The sequence below is a fragment of the Octopus bimaculoides genome, chromosome 22 (assembly GCF_046866305.1).
Source record: "Octopus bimaculoides isolate indiv1 chromosome 22, ASM4686630v1, whole genome shotgun sequence".
In the NCBI taxonomy this organism is placed as follows: Eukaryota; Metazoa; Mollusca; class Cephalopoda; order Octopoda; family Octopodidae; genus Octopus; species Octopus bimaculoides.
Genome location: NC_142949.1, coordinates 12,604,068 through 12,620,979, shown reverse-complemented (window position 1 = coordinate 12,620,979; position 16,912 = coordinate 12,604,068). Strand labels below are relative to the sequence as shown.

The following is a 16,912-nucleotide window of genomic DNA, read 5'->3' as shown; positions in this document are numbered from 1 at the left end:
AACCACTAAGCATTTCATTTGGTGTGCTAACGATTCTATCAGCTCACCTCCTTAATAATGATTACAGGATTTTTTAGGATTTCTCTACCAAGTTTGTCCACACTATTGAAGCAAAAAAATCATATATAATTACAGAAGACCAAAGAAATAAACAGTGTGTAAGTTTGTAGGCAATGAAAAAGGTTGAGGTGGTTCCCAGTTGTTGTTAGGGCACTTGGTACTGTGAGTACCAAAATTGAAAACTATTTTTAAAAAATCGGGAACTATATCAGGGTGGAACACCTGTAAAAGACAACACTCTTTGGAACTGCTAGAATACTTAGAAAACTGGTTGACAATTGAAAGTGCTACATCAATGCACTGGTTGTGGACAGATGTCACCAGTATTACACAACCTGCAACAAATACTGTATAGCAAGTGGAATAATAATAGCAGCAGCAATAATTCATTTATTTCATTGTAGTAAAAATCCCTCCAAATAATTATATGTTTATTTTATTTGTCTTTTTTTTTTTTTTTTTAAATTTTTTTTTTTAGTTGCCCATTGAAAGCCAATTCATAACAAAACTTGCTGATAATCTCAATGCTGAAGTGGTCCTTGGCACCGTCCAGAACATGAAAGAAGCCATTAATTGGCTAGGCTACACATACCTCTATATCCGCATGCTGCGTTCTGGCCCTCTTTATGGTGTTAGTATTGACCACCAGAAAGACGATCCTGTTTTAGAACAGAGACGGAAAGACCTCGTCCATTCAGCTGCATCTTTACTCGACAAACACAATTTGATGAAGTATGACCGTAAAACTGGAAATTTTCAGGTAAGTCTTTTGAGTCTTATTTCTTTGCAAAAATAAACACCATTTTCTTATCTAATGAACAAATAGCAATGTATCAATGCTTCATCTTGCACTGAAATATTTCTGAGCTTAAACAAACAGGTCCAACAACCCAAAAATTCTGATTCCCAACTAGTTGGGTCTTATTCATCTTCATTGCTGTCAGAACCATACATACAGTCTGAGATTGTTTATGTATCAATTGTCTAAAAACTAATTATTCACTTGGTTGGAGTTTATGAATTAACATCAGAAGTACAGAGATAAATGATACTCAGTTGAGTTTGTAGAATAATGCTAGGAGTATACAGATAAACGATACTCGGGGACCAAATTTATTCCAGTGTATCTTTATTGATATTAACGAAAGCCAAATGAAACTCACTTTGGTCAAAATTACTCTTATTCAGTTATCAGATCAATTTGTTATGATTCCACATTTATTTTGGAGCAAGGTTTTAGCAAAAAATGTTGGTCAAGAAAACAGGTTGCAGTTTCAAGTGATGAAAATTTCCACATGTTCTTACAAATAAATGTTTACATGAAGTTGAAGGTCTTTGCGCAAGAGGATTTCACAGGTCTGAATTGTATTGGATTAACCCTTTAGCATCCAAATTACTCTGTCAAATGTAATGCTTATTTCTTGATATTGTTTTGTATTAATCATACATTGTCTCATAGCTTCGAAAATTTGTATATGCTTTTAGAATGACATTGTAGGATAAATGTAAGAGACCAGATCTGGTAGGTGTCAACATAAAATAGGTAGAATGTTAGGAGTGTGGATATGGCCAGGTTAAATGCTAAACGGATAAAATTTAAAGAACTCCTTTGGAAACGATGCCTTGAATTCTTTGCTTTTTCCTTTTTTTCAGGTAACAGAACTTGGTCGTATTGCTAGCCATTTCTATTGTAGTCATGAAACTATGGCAACATATAACCAACTTTTGAAACAAACTCTTAGTGAAATTGAACTCTTCAGGGTTTTCTCATTGTCTTCGGAATTCAAAAACATCACTGTTCGTGAGGTAATTATTGGTCTTGTCTTTTATTTTCATTATCAGTTTTTATCGTTCATTGGGTTTCTTTTCCCTTCCACATTGAAACATCAGAACAAAAGTCTGTTGTGAGACTCTGTTAATATCGTAAGATTGAAGGCAGCGATCCGGAAGAATCGTTACCACACCAGAGAATATGCTTAGCTGCATTTCTTCAGATTTTATGTTTTGAGTTCAAATGCCGCCAGGGTCAATAAAATAAGTACCAGTTGCGCATTGGGGTCAATGGAATTGATTTACCCATTCCCTGAAAATTGTTGCCAAAATTTGAAACCAATATTGTAAGGTACATAACTCTGCTTGTCTTGATATGCCTGACTAAACAGGAAAAAAGGCATTTATTCTCTATGGTTGAATAGTTTGTAGGAAAGACACCGAACTGTAACAGTAATTGCTCCAACATGTAGGCCATTTCTTTTATGCAAGCTTCAACAACAGTTGGTTTTTTTTTTTTAATATAATTTGGTTTATTTAAAGTATTTCATCATCATCATCATTATTTTTACAGGAAGAAAAACTGGAATTGCTAAAGCTTCTTGAACGTGTACCGATTCCAATCAAGGAAAGTATTGAAGAACCCAGTGCCAAGGTAAGTGTTAGCTTTTCATTTGTTGAAGCTGTGTCTATCTTGCATGACTCCCTCTCTCTCTCTCTCTCTCTCTCTCTCTCTCTCTCCCCCACCCACCCACCCCCTCTGTTTTTCTATCTATCTATTTCTGCCTTTATGTGTGGTCAGTATGCAAATGTGCCAGCATAGATACAGGTGTAGCAATGTGGATAAGAAGTGCACTTCAGTGTCTTGTTTCTATGTGCAGCGCCTTGAGCAAGTGTCCTCTACTCTAGCTCCAGACCAGTCAAAGCCTCCTGATTGGATTTGATTGACGAGTGTGTGTAATATATATATATATCATCATCATCATCATCATCATCATCTAACGTCCGCTTTCCATGCTAGCATGGGTGGGACGATTTGACTGAGGACTGGTGAAACCGGATGGCAACACCAGGCTCCAATCTAGTTTGGCAGAATTTCTACGGCTGGATGCCCTTCCTAACGTCAACCACTCCGAGAGTGTAGTGGGTGCTTTTACGTGTCACCCGCACGAAGGCCAGTCAGGCGGTACTGGCAACGGCCACGCTCAACAATTTCACATTAATGTGAGGGGTTACTCTATACATTTGTAAAGTACAAATTTATTCTTCAACAAGAATGTTGTTGACAGTGACTTCGAAGTTAACTGACTAAAACCTCAAAGTCACTGTCAACAATATTCTTGTTTAAAAATAAACATAAATATATATAGAGAGAGAGAGAAAGAGAGAGCCATAATGGACCATTGAACTCCGTACACTTTTCTCTCCATTTTTTTCCCTCTTAATCCTTTCTGTCGAAGAGCATTGGCTTGAAATGTAAAAGACTTTTCTTTTTGAGTGTTAAACTAATACACCTACTTGTTGTTCCTACACCTGTCTTCGTCTTTTGTTCTTTTGTAAATTTGAACTAATATATATATATGTGTGTACGTATGTATATGTATGTGTATATATATCCAAATTGTGGCAGGTAAAATTCAAGCTACATATGTTTCCTGCTCAAAGCTTACAAACTGCTCGAAGTAAAACCTTAAAATACTTCAAATACCTTAAAAACCTTTAAAATATCTTAAAGGCACAAAACAGACTGCGCATCATCATCATTTTGCGTCTGCTTTCCATGCTAGCATGGGTTAGACAGTTTGACTGGAACTGGCAAGCCGGAGAGCTATACCAAATTCCAGTCTGGTTTTGCATGCTTTCTATGGCTGAATGCCATTCTTAATGCCTACCATTCCAAGAGTGTAATGGGTGTTTTTATGTGCTACCAGCATCGGTCATCATTATGCTTTCACAGAGAAGAGTACAAACTTCCTACACTTAGATCCCTGATCTTATTACTATGTATATATGTGTGTGTGTGTGTGTGTGTGTTTGTCTATTTCCATCTCCTTACTTTGAAATTACATACTGATTGTAAACAAACATCATCAGCAAGCAAGTTAATGCTATTTGTCTGTAATGTCCTGCGAAACTATGTCCAGACTAAGAGAAAATATTACTTTGTTCAGCAGAAGGTGAATGTTGGTGACAGGAAGAGTATCCAGTTGTAGAAAATCAGTCTCGGTGAATTGCATCTAACCCATGCAAGCATAGAAAAATAGACGTTAAAATAAACAGTGATGATGCGTCAGGTGCTAGGTTTTGGGTTGTTATGATGGAAGTTGATTTTGCAATTGTGACTAATACTGAAATTTTGAGCTGAAATGTACCACTATTGGTACATTTCTAATCTAATATTTGTGTAACTTGCAACTTCCCATTTTTAAACTGCCTCATATTTACAGTTCTATATTTAAGAGATGAGGAATTATGTATATTATTTACATTTGACATATTTGTCCTCATCTTGTTTGTTGTTAACACAACATTTCAGCTGATATACCCTTCAGCCTTCATCAGGTGTCATGGAGAAATTTCAAACCTGGGTTCTCATTCCTAACGTATTTTTCAATGTTATTATTATTATTCAGGTCACTGCCTGGAATCAAACTCGAAATCTTGGGGTTAGTAGCCTGCACTCTTAACCAAACTATATGGCATAATGGTTAAGAGCGTAGGCTACTAACCACAAGATTCCAAGTTTGATTCCAGGCAGTGACCTGAATAATAATTTAATAATGATAATAATAATAATAACATCGCAAAAATACCTTAGAAATGAGAACCCAGGTTTGAAATTTTCGCAAGACACCTGATGAAGGCTGGAGGGTATATCAGCCGAAATGTTGTATTAACAACAAACTGGATGAGGACAAATATCCATCAAATGTAAATAATGTGACTCATAATTAATTCAGTATTTCCACCTTCACTTGATCACCCTTGGTGTTCTTTCCTCTCTTTCAGGTGAATGTCCTGCTACAAGCCTACATCTCACAATTGAAACTGGAAGGCTTTGCATTGATGGCTGACATGGTATTTATCACTCAGTCGGCCGGCCGGCTCATGAGAGCTATTTTTGAGATAGTCTTACATCATGGTTGGGCCCAGTTGGTAGACAAAGCCCTCACACTCTGCAAGATGGTTGACAAGCGAATGTAAGTTGAGATTCATTAATTTGTTTCATTTAGTGAAGGTGCATGGCTTAGTGGTTCAGGTGTTCAGCTTACAATCATAAAATTTGTTGTGCCCTTGAGCAAGGAACTTGATTTCACATTGCTGCAGTCCACTCAGCTGGCAAAAATGAGTTGTGCTTGTAATTCAAAAGGGTCAGCCTTGTCACATTCTTTGTTGCAACAAATCTCTCTGAGAACTACATTAAAGATATGTGTGTCTGTGGAGTACTTAGCCACTTCCACATTAATTTCACAGGCAGGTTGTCATCTTATCCGACTGAGCGCCAGTTGTAACGTATTTTGTATTTAACAAAGAAAGCTGTACATTAGCAGTTGTTACAGCAATAAAGAAAATGGCATACAGCATTACGTTCTGAGTTCAACTCCTGCTAATGCCAATATTGTCTGTTTTCCTTCTAGGTTCAATGAAATAAACTACCAGTCGAGTGATGAGCTCAGTTCAACCCTTTTTGTATCAACTCACTTGAAACTGTCCCTCATTCTTTGATACAAACTTCCTGTTTAAAGTTATTTTAATCACAGCCTCTCATCAGAATGTCATGTTCATTTATACCCCAGACACCAGATAATGACAAAATTATTTTACTAAATTTTTAATTATTTTCAAAATTACTTGAAACAAAGACAATGTCTTTCAACAGAGATATGGTAACAAAAGAGCCAAACCGTTTGGTACCAATTCACCAGAGACTACCCTTGGTTCTATGGTGCAAACTTTCTAATTTAAAGAAATCTAAATTTAAAATTTCCCATTAACATTTCATGTCAATCTATGTCCCAAGTACAGCTTAATAACGACAAAATTATTTTAATAAATTTTTTTTATTATTTTCAAAATTAATTGAAACAAAGGTAGTTTATTGTAACAGAATTATGGTAACGAACGGGTTAATCAACTAACCTCTTCCCACAATTTTGTGACCATTTTCTGCATAATAAATCATTAACTGAAAGAGGTACAGGGATTGTTCATAGAGAATCAATAAGTGATCAAGGCTGGAGTATTTTCTGGACATAAAGAGGAAACGTGGGGTTACCACAAAAATCATCAAATATTGATGGTGGTAGGGTTAGCATGGACAATCCTACCATAACTTGAGGCTGGTTCAACAATAAGCAGAGTTTGCATGGTATGTAGTGTATGAGTCTGGATTAAATACAGTTGGAATGGTTAATTATGTTGACGATTGGGGACTTGGGGATTTATTAAAGCCGAAGGGCAAGATGGGGCCAGGAACTGTTTTATTGGCAATGGCCTGCATCTAACAGAGTTCAGTGAGTTCAAGACAGATATTGAAATTGCTCTGCTTCTTCTCAAGATCAAAACCTTGATGGCATTTGTTTACATTTTTCATGTGGTAGAGCAACCTGCTAGAAATACCAACCTAATATCCCTATTTTCAAAGAACAGGGAAGGTAAATATTGGATAATGTAGTCCTGAATACATAAGTGGAGGGGGTGGTCACAAGTGGCACACTTATGACTATAGTTGGGCTCAATCACCAATTGACCAAAGGTGTAACACATTACCATTTAAACCAGCCACATCAGGCCCAAATATTCTACTAGGTTTATGCTTAAAACTGGCCAGATCTGGCCTCTTACACCTACACTACAATGTCACAGTAAAAATAAACAAGCAATACATTTTATAGAATAATCTGAATGTTAAAGGGTTAAAACAGTTGTGGTTTGGGTTCTCTTTTTTTATATATGTTCTAAGGTAAATAAATATGAAAAATATATTGAAAAACTTTGCTTATGTTGTCTTATTAACCCTTTAGTAATTAATCTAGCCATATCCCAGCTCAAATATTCTATCTGTTTTATGTTCAAACTAGCCAGATCCAACCTTTCACACCTACCCTACAATGTAATTCTAAATATAAACAATCACATCATTGAAATTCCAAACCTATGAAACAGCAGTTGATCAATTCAAAACAATATGAATAGATAAGCATTAGATTTGACAAAATACCTTGAATGGTAAAGGGCTAAACTAACTGATGTTTTTTTTTTTTATTCCAGGTGGCAATCCATGAGCCCTCTGCGTCAGTTCCGGAAAATTCCTGAGGAAGTAATTAAGAAAATAGAGAAGAAGAATTTCCCCTTTGACCGTCTGTACGATTTGAACCCTAACGAAATTGGTGAGTTCATACGAATGCCAAAGATGGGCAAGACCATCCACAAATACGTGCACCAGTTTCCCAAACTGGAACTTTCGGTTCATATCCAACCAATCACACGATCCACCCTCAAAGTCGAACTGACCATCACTCCTGATTTCCAATGGGAAGAGAAGGTTCATGGCCACTCTGAGGTGAGTCTTTCATTTATTAATCTTCAACAACGTATGTAAGTGCAAGCATGGCTGTGTAGTTAAGAAGCTTGCTTTCCAACCATGTGGTCATGGGTTCAGTCCCACTGTCCAGCACCAAGAAGCTTGCTTCTCAACTACATGGTTCCAGGTTCAATCCCACTGTGTGGTAGCTTGGGCAGGTGTTTTCAACTACAGCCTCAGGCCGACCAAATCCTTGTCAGTAGATGATGATTTATATATATATATATATGTGTGTGTGTGTTTTTGTGCCTGTGTTTGTCTCCACCACCACTTGACAACTGGTGTTGGTGTGTTTATGCCCCCATAACTTAGCAGTGCAGCAAAAGAGACCAATAGAATAAGCATCAGGTTCAAGAAGAAAATAAGTATTAGGCTCAATTTGTTTGGCTAAAATCCCTCAAGGTGGTGCTCCAACATGGCCACAGTGTAATGACTGAAACAACTGAAAGATAAAAGATAAAACAGATATCCTTGGACTGACCAAAACCATGCGAGTGGATTTGATGGACGGAAACTGAAAGAAGCTCATCTGTTTGTGTGTGTGTGTGTGTGCATTTGTCTTGTCTTGACATCACACAATAGATGTAATGAAGCCTTGTTGTTATTCACACAGTGCCATTTTGTTTCCTGTCTGGTCATGGTGAAATATTTCCCTTTGCTTGATAAACAGGAAGGGCATCCAGCCATAGAAAATCTACTTCATTTGAGATTCTGTCTGACAAAGCAGCCAGTACACACTATGGAGTGGTTGGCATTAAGTAAGAAGGGCATCCAGCCATAGAAACCATGCCGGAACTGACAATGGACCTTGGGTCAACCCATGCCAGCATAGAAAACAGTCATTAAAGGATGATGGTGATATTACAAGCATGGAGAAGTAGATATTAAAACAAAATAAGTCTTTCTAATTTTGACACAAGGCCAGCAATTTTAGGGGTTGGGGTCAGTCAGTCACATCAACCCCAGTGTTCAACTAGTACTTATTTTATTCACCCTGAAAGGAAAAAAGGCAAAGTCAACCATGGTGGAATTTGAACTCAGAACATAAAGAGCCAAGAGAAAAGCCACTAAGTATTTTGTCTGATTTACTAATGATTGTACCTTTTCACCGCATTAATAATAATAATTATTATTATTTCAAATTTTTGCTACAAGGGCAGTTTGTGGGAAGGTGGGGATTTGTCAATTACATCAACTCCAGTGTTCAACTGGTACTTATTTTATCGACCCTGAAAGGATGAAAAGCAAAGTTGACCTCGGCGGAATTTGAACTCAGAATGTAGCAACAGGTGAAATACCGCTAAGCATTTCGTCAAGCGTACCAATGATTCTGCCAGCTCACCACCTTAATAATAGTAATCCTTTCTACTATAGGCACAAGGCCTGACATTTTGTAGGAGGGGACTAGTTGATTATATCAACCCCCAGTACTTGACTGGTACTTAATTTAGTGAAGCACCAGGGTCAATAAAATCAACTAGTCCCCCTTCCCCAAATTTCAGGCCTTGTGCCTAGACTAGAAAGGATAATAATAGAATGTTTTGCAAATGTGTGTGTAAAGTAATTTTTTTAAAAATGTTTTCCATTGACCAATATTGTTATATTCTGCTATTTACCGATTCTTGTTTTCTGGTTCTTCAGGCTTTCTGGATTCTGATTGAAGACGTTGACAGTGAGGTTATCCTTCATCATGAATATTTCTTACTAAAAAGGTAAATGGAAATCAACTTAATAATTCATCATCATCATCATTGTTTAACATCCGTCTTCCATGCTAGCATGGGTAGGACAATAATTGTTGTCATTAAAGTTAACATTGGCACCAGCTGACAATGTAGAATCCAGGCTCTGGAGCTGTAATTGTAGCTAGATTCATCATATCAGTGATTAAAGTTTTCTCTTACATCCTTTGTAAGACAAATGAAATGCTGCTAAGCATCTTGTCTGGCCTGCTAAAGATTCTTCCAGATTGTACCAAATAATTATAATATTGATTTCAAATTTTGGCACAATGTTAGCAGTTTTGGGGGAGGAGGTAAGTCAATTATATCAACCCCAGTATTGAACTGGTACTTATTTTCATCGTCGTCGTTTAACATCCAATTTCCATGCTGGTATGAGTTGGATGGGCTGACTGAGGGCTGGCGAGCCAGGAGGCTGCACCAGGCTCCAATCCGATCTGGCAATGTTTCTACAGCTGGATGCCCTTCTTAACGCCAACCATTCCAAGAGTGTAGTGGGTGCTTTTTACGTGCCACCGGCACGAGGGTCAGTCAGGCGGTACTGGCAATGACCATGCTCAAATTTGTGCTTTTTACATGCCACCAGCATAGGAGCCAGTCAAGTCGCACTGGCATTGACCAATCTCGGATGGTGCTTTTTAGGTGCCACCGGTGCAGGAGCCAGTCAGGCAGCACTGGCAACAATCACACTCAAGTGGTGCTTTTTACATGCCACTGGCATCTACCATGCACAAATGGTGCTTTTTAATTGCCAATCAGGTGGTACGGTCATTGGCCACGATGACTTATTTTATCGACCCCTAAAGGATGGCAGAACTCAAAACATAAAGACAAATGAAATTCGACAAAGCATTGACCTCCATCTAGGGCTTCTCAAGAACCCCTACGGGCCCAGGATTACTTTGACCTACAGATGCATGCTGATAATAGACCCATTCACTCTTGCCATTTCCATTGCTGTCTTACTGGAGGTGTGGGGCAGCTCTACATCTACCCTCGCCTTCTTTTCCCATTAGAACTTGAAAAATTCAACGAAGGTGTGAAAAACGGTTATGGGTTAATGACAAGAAAGGCATCCAACTGTAAAACAATGCATCGATAATATATTTGTCTAACCCATGATGCCATGGAAAAAAAAGAAAAATGTTAAAACAAATGAATCTGTTATATCTCAATAATGTTTTTCTACAATCTGGAAATACACGGATAGCAAGAGTCATCAAGTTATTTTCTAATCTGTAAAGAATATTCAAGTTATTTCCAATTCTATAAAAGTAATCAAGTTATTTTCCATTCCATTTAGCAAATTTAACCAAGATGAACATGTGGTGAAATTCTTTGTTCCTGTATTTGAACCTCTTCCACCACAATATTTCATCAAAGTCATATCAGATAGATGGATTGGTAAGTCCTTCTCCGGTTTTGTATTTAGCTTGTAAGATTCTTTATGTGAATCCGTATGTTGAAACAATTTTTTTTTTTTGTGTCTAGGGAGGGTCATTATGCCAATATAATTAACACACACACACTGGTTCAATTCCACTCATTTATAAAATATCCAATTTTTCTGTCAAAGTTCTTTTGTTGCTTTTTTGCAACCTTCTCAGTGACTATCAACTCTGTCCATTATATGTCCGTTATTGACTCTGCCCTCTATAACGGACAGAGTTGATAGTTACTGAGTCTCTGAGAAGGTTGCAAAAATGCGAGGAAAGAACTTTGACCAAAAAAATTGGATATTTTATAAATGAGTGGAATTAAACCAGTGTGTGTGTGTGTTAATTATATTGGTATGAGGACTTCCCTTAGGCACAGCAAAATAAGTTCTTCTCTTTCTTTGGTATTTGGTAAAGAATTCTTTTGCATTAAAAAGAGAGCAAAAAGTATTGAGTGTGGTTAATGTTGCAAACTTCAAAGGAAGTGTGTGTTTTCCCACCAAACTGTTTGGCCAAAAGTTCTAGAAGGGTGGCTTACGGCTATAAAAGCTGGTAAATTCAACTTCAGGCCAGAGCTACTCAGCTGTGTAGAAGAATCTGTCTCTTGTCTCAACAACATGATCTCTTCCCCTCTTTTACTTTTCTTATGTAACATGCTTATGTCCTACTCATCGAGCAGCACCAACCTTCACATATATTGTTGTGTAATGCACATTAATTTTATGCAGTGATAAATTTCTTTCACTACTTTCATGATATCTAGCAAGTCATATTACAGATTCCTGTTATGTTTGTTTAACATTGTTCTGTTAATATATTAGGTGTCCATTTGTGAATATAAACAATGCCAGTTAATAGAATATTTGAAAGCTCATTTAAATTTTAGTGTAGTCTGTCTTCACGCACAACCTGCATAACATTGTGAACAGCCAACGAAGAATATATGACAAACCCCACCACACTAAAATAGTAATGTTGATGTTGAAGACTGGACTATGGCCAAAGCAGCTATTGCAAAAGCTGAACATTCCACAAACACCTTTGCTCCAGGTTTTTCTTTAATTTCCAGGTGCTGAAACCCAATTACCAGTGTCATTTCGTCACCTGATCCTGCCAGAACGGTACCCTCCTGCCACAGAACTTCTCGATCTTCAACCATTGCCTGTTTCTGCTTTACGAAATGCCACTTTTGAGGCTCTTTACAGTGAGAAGTTCCCATTCTTCAATCCAATTCAGACACAAGGTTTTTATTTTTTTTATTTTTCATTTTTTTTCTTTCCTTCTTTTTGTTTGTTGTTGAGGTGAAATTGTCCAATAGATAATCAACTGAAGAGTCCATCCCTGTAAATATGTTCCTTTAGGCAAGAGACATGGCCTAGTTTACCTAGCTGTAGATATGTTCCATTAAATAGTAGAGGTTTACCACAATAAAAGCAGTCACAACACTACAGTTATTGTTTCACCGGTTCACGGTATTATGTCCAAAAGAGATTTTGAGTTCTCTTGTTGTCATTAAAAGGCCCAAATGTTCTATAGTGATAGGTATAGTCTTGAACCCTCTTCAACAGAGTGAAATGGTTTTTAGATAGATTTTCTCCAACTTCACTGAATTGGTCAGACAAATATTTCAGTGGGTCTGCCTCGATCAAATGGATAATCCACTGATTATGTTTATTAGATATTCAAACTTCACCATAAAGTGATTTGAATCCTATAATCTGTATTTCCCTCAACAGCCATTTTAATGTCTCCAGTTGTCTTGTCTGTTATTTTATCATTGACTAACTCATATCTGCGAAACTGATTCACAATTGTTTTTTAACTAATTCCACCAAATTACAGAATATTCTGATTTCATATCCTGAGAAATATTATTTGTATAGTTATGAATCTCCATTTATATATATTTATCACCCTCATCTTCATCCCATCTCTTATCTTTTGTGGCTCATGATAGGTCTTGTGACCATACTAGGTCAGGTCAGGTCTGGTCTGGTATGGTGACATGTGCCATTGTTGCACATTGCTGCGAACACCATTTGTTGCTATTTAATCAGGTCATCTTGGGTAACCCTCCAAGCAGTGTCCCAGTCAATTCCCTTCTCTGCAAGATTCTTCATCTGCCGTGACCATGTGGCATGTTGTCAACTAGCACGAGCTGTTGCCTTAGCTGGATCCTTGGAACACGATATGCAGGATCCAACTCAGAAAATCAAACAACTTGACCAAACAGCTGCATGGGGACCAACATGCCAAAGAATAGACCCATCGTTCCTTCTGTGTCGTAAAAAGTTGACTAAAAGAGGTTGAGGTAAGATTTGCACTCTGACCTCATAAAACCTTCACCAGCAAAGACTACCCAATCAGACCCATCAAGTTTTCTCCTGCAGGGCATCACTGTGGCTGCCTGTAAGGCACTTCACGTGAAGTGACTGGGGCAAAGCAGTCAGGACCTCCATCCACTGAACAGGGAAAACCCTGGGCAGGTAGGGTTGGAGGATTGTTGCCTAAGTGGTGTAACTGGTATCATCCACCAGGAATAGGGAATCTCAGTCTAACCTGATGAGGATTATTTGGGCAGGGACCTGCAATGATCTCACTTTGAGAGATGACTCCCATACTGGGTAGAGAATTCTTTTTTTTTTTTTGTCTGATGCCTTATTGGAAGCAGGAGGGTACTATAACTAAGATTCTAAAGCGGATTTGCATGAGAAACAGGTGGGATTGAAGAAATTGAAATTTTAAAAATGTTCTGTTGCAATTCTCTAAGTATTTTTCTTATTTTTTTCTTTGTCTTTCACTGAAACAATTAGTTTTTAACGCCATCTACAACAGTGACGACAATGTTTTTGTCGGAGCACCATCAGGAAGTGGCAAAACTATTTGTGGAGAATTTGCAGTTCTACGAATGTTGTCCCAGAACCCTGATGGCAGATGTGTTTATGTGACATGTTTGGAAACTCTTGCCCAACAGGTTTGTTATACTTTAAGATTTCATATTTGTTCCAGTGCTGGTGCCAAGAAAAAGAGCACCTGGTGCACTCTGTAAAATGGTTGGTGTTAAGAAGGGCATCCAGCCCTGGAAACCATGCCAAAACAGACAAAGGGGCCTGGTGCAGCTCTCTGGCTTGTCAAATTGTCTAGCCTAGTGATTCACAACATGGGGCATATGCCCTACCAATGGAGCCTGAAAAAATTGTTGACGGCCATGATGCCGTAGTTGCCAGGCACAAGGTTCTTGTTAAAATGGTTCACTTTTATTTTCTTCGTCAATAATGCTCTTTTTTTTTTATTCAGTTCTTAATAAGAGAGTTACCAGTGGATTTTTTTCTGTTAAATTATTGTGATAAAATATTAAAAATTAAGTTGTTTTTTTCCAACCACCATTGGGGCATACATTTTCCTTGAAAGTTAAAGTGGGGCCAGAGGATGGGAAACACTGTTCTAACCCATGCCAGCATGTAAAATGGATGTTTGAATGGTTGTGGCAGTGGCTGTCATCGTTATTATCATCCACTGCAAAGTTTGCCCTGAATAAGTCCTTTGGGTGAGGGGACTAATTAATATTAGCTTTACTTTTAACCCTTTTGATACCAATCTATCCGAGACCATCCCTCATTCTAAAATCATATAAATTTAAAACTTTCCTATGTTCCAAACACCAGCTTTAAAATGAGTGATATTTTCCTAAATTCTTCATTATTTTCTAAATTAATTGAAATGAAAGCAGTGTCTTTAAATAATAAAAAATATGATAACAAAAGAGTTAATTAAGATAAGTCTTAATGTGATGCATTTCAGTGTCACTGAGATGCTATTAAGATCAGTCTCAATGTTGTTTGTTTGTTAACATCAATAGGCGCCGATGTGGTTGTGTGGTTAAGATCTTTGCTTCCAAACCACATGGTTCAGGGTTCAGTTTTACTGCATGTCACCTTGGACAAGTGTCTCCTAATCTAGCCTCAGGCTGACCAAAGCCTTGTGAGTGGATCTGATAGGGGGAAACTGAAAGAAACCTGTTGTATGTGTGTGTGTGTGTTTGTGTCTATGTTTGTCCCCCACTACTGCTTGGCAGTGCTGATGTGCTTATGTCCCCATAACTTAGCAGTTCAACAAAAGAGCCCAATAAAATGAGTACCAGGCTTTCAAAAGTAAGTGCTGGAGTCGATACATTTGACTAAAAATTGTTCAAGCTGGTGCCCCAGCATGGCCACAGTCTAATGACTGAAGCAAGTAAAAGATAAAGATATCCCTTGCTAGCCTGGATGTGGACGAAGAGTTATTTTGAGGCAGGAAATTACTGCTGGGTACTCTCTCTGTCACCAACCCTTGCCAGTTTTTCAGAGCAGACAGTCATAATGTCCACCCCATTAGCACTGTTTTACTCAACTAGAGACAAGGTAGAAGAATATCCATACACACACACACACACACACACACACACACATGATGAGAAGATTTTAAAAATTTAGTTCCCTAACTAATGTTATTGTTGCAATAGATACCAAATTCTTTATTTTCATCTGCCTGACAGACAATTTAATTATTCTTATATTTATTTATTTATTTATTGAACTCTTTTTTTTTTTTTTTCAGACCTACACCGATTGGTACAACAAGTTCTGTCTCCAGATGGGCAAAAGAGTTGTGTTGCTGACAGGTGAAACTGCCACAGATCTCAAACTACTTGCTAAAGTTAGTATCTTGCTTATTAATTTATACAATTAATCATTTGTGAAGTCTCTTACAAATTAGTCTGCACTGGCTACACACTGTGGAGCAGCTGGTGAGAGGACGGGCATCCAGCAGCTAAATGTTACATACTACCACTACCCTATAAAAAAAAGAAGGACTCCCAATAAAGAAATGACTATGATGACCCTTCCGATCCATGCCAGCATGGAAAGTGAATGTAAAGTGACGATGATGATGATGGTGCTGCCACTGCAGCTACTGGCATTAATGACATTCATCCAACATATGTTAAGATGGTACCAATGTTTATATTGACATTTGGTTTGCCCTGGTCCAAAGAAATTATCAATTATCTAAAAACAGTTATTCATTCAAATGTAGATTTTTTTTTAAATTTATTTATATGAAATTAAATACATTTTTGGAGGTTTTTTTATAACAAAAATTTTATTTATTTTTTTTTGTCTTTGTTCTTTGAATTTTAGGGTAACATAATAATCAGCACACCTGAGAAGTGGGATGTGCTTTCTCGGCGCTGGAAACAGAGGAAGAATGTACAGAGTGTCAATCTATTTATTATTGATGAGCTTCATTTGATCGGAGGTGATGTTGGCGTAAGTACATCCTATTGATCTTTTAACACTCTCCTTTTGACTTACCTTTATCAATGTCTTGTGTCTCTTTGAACACCTGAGTAGACACAAAACATTGATAAAATTGTGTGTGGAAGGCCCATGGCCTCGTGGCTAGGATGTTGAACTTACAATTGTCAGATTGTGGGTTTGATTCCCTGGCTGGGCAGCATGTTGTGTTCTTGAGCAAAACACCTCATTTCACATCACACTCCGACTTTATAAAACCCTCACCAGCCATGACTACCACACAGACTCATGGGTTGTAGGATTGTCACCTGAGTGGTGCAGAGACATCATCTGCCAGGAGTAAGGAATCACCAACAAATGGTAGATGCAGCAACGAGTTGTTAGAGTACATGGCCCCTGCCAACCATTGAGGGAAGGGGCAAGTTGATTATATCAACACCAAGTATTTCACAGATGTTTATCTTATCGACTCTCAAAACCTGAAAGGCATAGTGAATGGGGACAGCATTTGAACTTGTAATACCAAGAGCCAAAAGAAATGCCACTGAGCACTTTGTCCATTGCAGTAATGATTCTGTTAGTTTACCTCGTTAATAATAACGATGGACTCTCTTGTCGAAGATGATGTTTGAGCATTCAGCCTTTTTGCCAAACGACCTGCACAAATGATTTGTTTATAAGGATGAAATGTTTGTGCCAAACATTAGCTCACCTGCCCCGCCATCAAATCAACATTGTCTGAACAGGTGCACTGTGTATGTGATGAAGTGTTTTGCTGAAGGACACAGCGCACCACCCAGTCTAGAAATTGAATTCACGATCACTAGATCATGAGTGCAACACCCTAACCACTAAGCCATGTGCCTTCACTATTAATGATAATAATGATAATCCTTTCTACTATAGGCACAAGGCCTGAAATGTGGTGGGTGGTGGGAGAGATAAGTCAATTACATTGACCCCAGTGTTTTATTGGTACTTTATTTATCGACTCCGAAAGGATGAAAGGCAAAGTTGACCTCA

General features: G+C 37.8%; 1 protein-coding gene across 1 annotated transcript in view; it reads left to right on the top strand.

Annotated features, from left to right (window-relative positions):
- Positions 1-16,912, top strand: part of LOC106873134 (U5 small nuclear ribonucleoprotein 200 kDa helicase) — a 68,534-nt gene that overhangs the window by 31,075 nt on the left and 20,547 nt on the right. Inside the window, exons 21-31 of the mRNA XM_089339729.1 lie at positions 539-820; positions 1,714-1,866; positions 2,405-2,485; positions 4,840-5,030; positions 7,102-7,393; positions 9,056-9,126; positions 10,460-10,560; positions 11,662-11,835; positions 13,406-13,566; positions 15,189-15,287; positions 15,773-15,901. Of these exons, the coding sequence (XP_089195855.1) occupies positions 539-820; positions 1,714-1,866; positions 2,405-2,485; positions 4,840-5,030; positions 7,102-7,393; positions 9,056-9,126; positions 10,460-10,560; positions 11,662-11,835; positions 13,406-13,566; positions 15,189-15,287; positions 15,773-15,901 (1,734 nt within the window). The remainder of the gene's footprint in view (positions 1-538; positions 821-1,713; positions 1,867-2,404; positions 2,486-4,839; positions 5,031-7,101; positions 7,394-9,055; positions 9,127-10,459; positions 10,561-11,661; positions 11,836-13,405; positions 13,567-15,188; positions 15,288-15,772; positions 15,902-16,912) is intronic.